The sequence below is a fragment of the Nannospalax galili genome, unplaced genomic scaffold (genome assembly GCF_000622305.1).
Source record: "Nannospalax galili isolate Female #2095 unplaced genomic scaffold, S.galili_v1.0 scaffold332, whole genome shotgun sequence".
Lineage (NCBI taxonomy): Eukaryota > Metazoa > Chordata > Mammalia > Rodentia > Spalacidae > Nannospalax > Nannospalax galili.
In genome coordinates this window covers 1,580,744-1,584,250 of record NW_008333794.1, presented here as the reverse complement: position 1 = coordinate 1,584,250, position 3,507 = coordinate 1,580,744, and the positions used below count along the sequence as shown (strand labels likewise).

Sequence of the window (3,507 nt, the reverse complement as noted above, 5' to 3'; positions counted from 1 at the left end):
CACACCCCCCCCCGCCCCCTTCACCAGCTCCTACTTCGTGCAGTTTGTAGCCCTGGGTCTCGTAGTGTCTAGGAGTCCAGCGCTAACGCAGCCCCGGGCTTCCCCCAGAGGAAGGGGGCAGGCCCTGATTTCCTCGCCCGGCTCACACGTTCCGCGTTTCCCGGGTCTGCTATTTTTGTAAATGGGATGTCGGGAGGGATCGGATGACACGGAGAGGCCACAGGGCTTATAGTGCAGTGGAGCGGTGGGCACTAGTCTCCCAGGCGCTGGGGACCGGGTCGGCTGCAACACGCTTCTAGCGCTCTTTCCCACTGCCGCAGTCCCACGGCGAGGAGCTGCGCTTCGTGGAGAACGGCTGCCACGACAACCCCACGCTGGACGTGGCCAGCGACAGCCAGTCGGAGATGCAGGAGAAGCAGCCCAGCCTGAACGGCGGCGGGGCCATCAATGGCCCCGGGAGCTGGAGCGCACTCATGGGCGGCAAGCGCGACCCCGAGGACTCGGACGTGTTCGAGGAGGACACGCACCTGTGAACGCCGCGGGCCACCGAGCCGCACGGGACCGCGTGGGAGCCCACGCCACCCCTCCCGGCGCGCCCCCTAACCCCTAGCCCTCGGCGCGGGGCTCCCTCGCTTCCCCGCCTCCTGGCGACTGCGGCGCAGCTCCCACCCCGCCCCGCCCGGCCCTGAGCCTTGCCCGCGGGCGGCGCTCCCTGCGCCCGGACTCCATTAAAGCCGCCGAGACCGCGCGGGCCGCTCCGCCTTCTCGCCTAGTTCTTGCTTCTCGGGGGTTGGGCTGGGGCGGGGGCTCTAGAGGGTGGGCGGTGCTAGAGGCTGGAAGAGTGGGGTCTGGGTCGGGTGGGCGGGGCCCGATGAATGGCTCTTTGTGGTGGGCGTGGTTAAGGAGGGGCCGTAGAAGAGAACGGTTCTCTGAGCGGGTGGGTGGACCGGGGCCGAGTGGGCAGAGTGCGGGTAAGGCGGTCTTTCGCGGCTTTCTCTGGGAGGGACCTGGACTCGGGGCGGGGCCCGATACGGACTGTGCTCTGGCAGGTGGGCGGGGCCAAGGTCGGTGGGCGGAACCGGCCGGGCTGTCCGCCCGGGGGGAACCGGCGTGTGTAAAGGATGGATGGGGCCTTGGGAGTAAACTGCTCTGGGCTTGCGGGCTCGGCCTGGAGGGGGGCGCTGCTCCGGCGAATGGGCGGGGCTAAGGTTGGTGGGCAGAGCCCAGGCCGGGCGGTCCTCCGGGCGCCAGGCGCCGCTGCAGAGCCGACCCGGGGCCCTTGCGGTCCGCGCCGCGAGGGGCGGGGCGGTGCGTGTTTACATCTGGCCGGGCCTGAGTCGCTGCCTGAGGTTGCTTCGCTTGGGTCCGAGCCTCCCTCACCATGGACACCAGCGACCTGTTTGCCAGCTGCAGGAAGGGGGACGTGGGCCGTGTTCGGTGAGGACCCGAGCGCTCGGGGCCGGGCGGGCACCTTGGGCCCAGGGTGCGTGGGAGTGAGAGCCGGCCGCAGCGGGCGGGAGTACGGATGCGGACAGAGCCGGAGGAGAGGCCGAAGAAGGGAGGGGAGAAGGCCGGGCCCGCCGGCCCGCCACAGGCCTCGGCTCCAGACGTGCCTCTTCCTAACTTGGCCCTGGGAAGTGACTTCCCCACCACTGCGGTGGCCAGACGGTCCCGATGAAGCTAGTGCAAGCCTGGCGCGGAGGGATGGTGCTGTTTCTAGGGCAAGCGGGGAGAAGTTCCTAGTTGGGATCCGGGCTCCCTGGCGTGCACTCTTCCTTGATGGACTCCTTCCTCCATGGCCCTCTCTTCTCAGCCCCCTGGTCCTGTCTCAGGGGCATCCTGGTTGCCGTGCTCTCCCAAAGCCTCTTTAGGTCTGTCCCCAGCACCAGACGCCGTCCTAGAGTTAGACTTCAATGTGACTGCAACTCAGAAAGCCCAGGTCCTGCCTGGATTCCGCCCTTGGGCTACCCTGCCCCCAGTGGTGGCTTCCCATTGCGTGACCCTTGTCCCCAGCAGCCTGTTCCTTACTCTTCTACCGTAAATCTGCCCCGACCCCTGTTCCCTAACCCCAGAGTGCCTGCAGCAGCTTCCCTCTGCCTTCCCTGCCTCCACCTCCCCAGGCAGCCTATGGGTTCTAGCTGAAGTAGGGACCCCATGACTTACTCCCAAATACCACAAAACCAAATTCTTAGCCTCCTCAGCCCCGGGGTTAGCCTCTGTCCCTGCCCATCACCCACCACACAGTTGCTGACAGCTTCAGCGGCTTCCCCAGCCCAGAGAGATGTGGCCTCCTTCTCCTCCCTGGTCTCCTCTCCCAGACTAGAAGCAGTTCTGACCAGGTTCTGATTTTCCTGGCCAGGTACCTGCTGGAGCAGCGAGATGTGGAGGTGAACGTGCGAGATAAGTGGGACAGCACCCCCTTGTGAGTGTACACAGTGGGGTGGCTGGGTGGGCAGGGTGAGCCTGCCCTGCTGATGACTGCCTTCCCTTTCTCTAGGTACTATGCCTGTCTCTGTGGGCATGAGGAGCTGGTGCGTTACCTGCTGGCTAATGGTGAGAGGGTCAGGGTCTGACACTGTGTGTGAAGTTTTGTGTGTGTACTGATTGGTGACCAAAACGAAGAGAGAGAGAGAGAGAGAGAGAGAGAGAGAGAGAGAGAGAGAGATCGTGAGTTTGAGCCCTTACTGCACATTTGTAAACATGCTTGGTTTCTTGCTGACACCCCACAGTCAGTAGCTTTCTCCATTGTGTACTTCCCCATTCCACCTCTGCCACCCAGGGCAGTTATGTGACTGTCCCTGGACTGTGATACTATTGGTCTTCTAGCTACCCCTCTTGCCCTACCTATCTGTTTTTCACTTTGCAGGCAGGAGATCTTCCCACTGCAGAGTTGATGGGTGTTTATGGATGTTTGGGATAAAAGTAGCTAGGTGTGATGTCTCACACCTGTAACCCTAGCACTCAGGAGATTAAGGCAAGGGGATTATCTCCATTTCAAGGCCAGCCAGGGCTACATGGTAAGACTGTCTCAAAAAACCCCACAAAGGATAAAAACCTGTGGGCTCAGCCATTCCTGTGAATCTCCATAGGACCTGCCTCCCCCTCCTCTGCCATGCCTCCATGGCTCCCCCTCCAGCTGGCTCCCAAGCTGTTCTACCTCACAATGTCCCACTAAGCAGAGCATGTCTGGCCTCAGGCCTTTGCAGTTGCAGTACCTCCTGCCTAGACTGATGTTCCCAGATCTGTGCACCACTCAAGTCCCTGCCCCTGGCCACCACAATGACTTTCATGGCCTCCCCATGGGGCACCCACCCCCACTGTTTCCCATGGTCCTACTTCATAATAATGGTGGCTTTCACATGGTAAGTTGTTAAGGTGCCCCAGCAGTGTGTACAGTAGGGGCAGGAACCTGCCAATCTTGATAGCCTGTGTACAGGGCCAGCCACCCAGACTGTGCTTAGTTGTGTACAGACTGGTGTGTGTGTGTGTGTGTGTGTGTGTGTGTGT

General features: G+C 62.3%; 2 protein-coding genes across 4 annotated transcripts in view; both read left to right on the top strand.

Annotated features, from left to right (window-relative positions):
• Window positions 1-761, top strand: part of Podxl2 (podocalyxin like 2) — a 38,943-nt gene extending 38,182 nt beyond the window's left edge. For both annotated transcript variants that reach the window (XM_029561326.1, XM_008828567.2), the window contains one exon: window positions 321-761. In XM_029561326.1, the coding sequence (XP_029417186.1) occupies window positions 321-533 (213 nt within the window). In that variant the 3' untranslated portion in view covers window positions 534-761. The remainder of the gene's footprint in view (window positions 1-320) is intronic.
• A 399-nt stretch (window positions 762-1,160) lies between these two features.
• The window catches only part of Abtb1 (ankyrin repeat and BTB domain containing 1), a 6,815-nt gene continuing 4,468 nt past the window's right edge, over window positions 1,161-3,507 (top strand). Inside the window, exons 1-3 of one of the 2 annotated variants that reach the window (XM_029561325.1) lie at window positions 1,161-1,437; window positions 2,360-2,422; window positions 2,498-2,553. In XM_029561325.1, the coding sequence (XP_029417185.1) occupies window positions 1,382-1,437; window positions 2,360-2,422; window positions 2,498-2,553 (175 nt within the window). In that variant the 5' untranslated portion in view covers window positions 1,161-1,381. The remainder of the gene's footprint in view (window positions 1,438-2,359; window positions 2,423-2,497; window positions 2,554-3,507) is intronic. The other variant, XM_008828563.3, reaches the window with a different exon arrangement.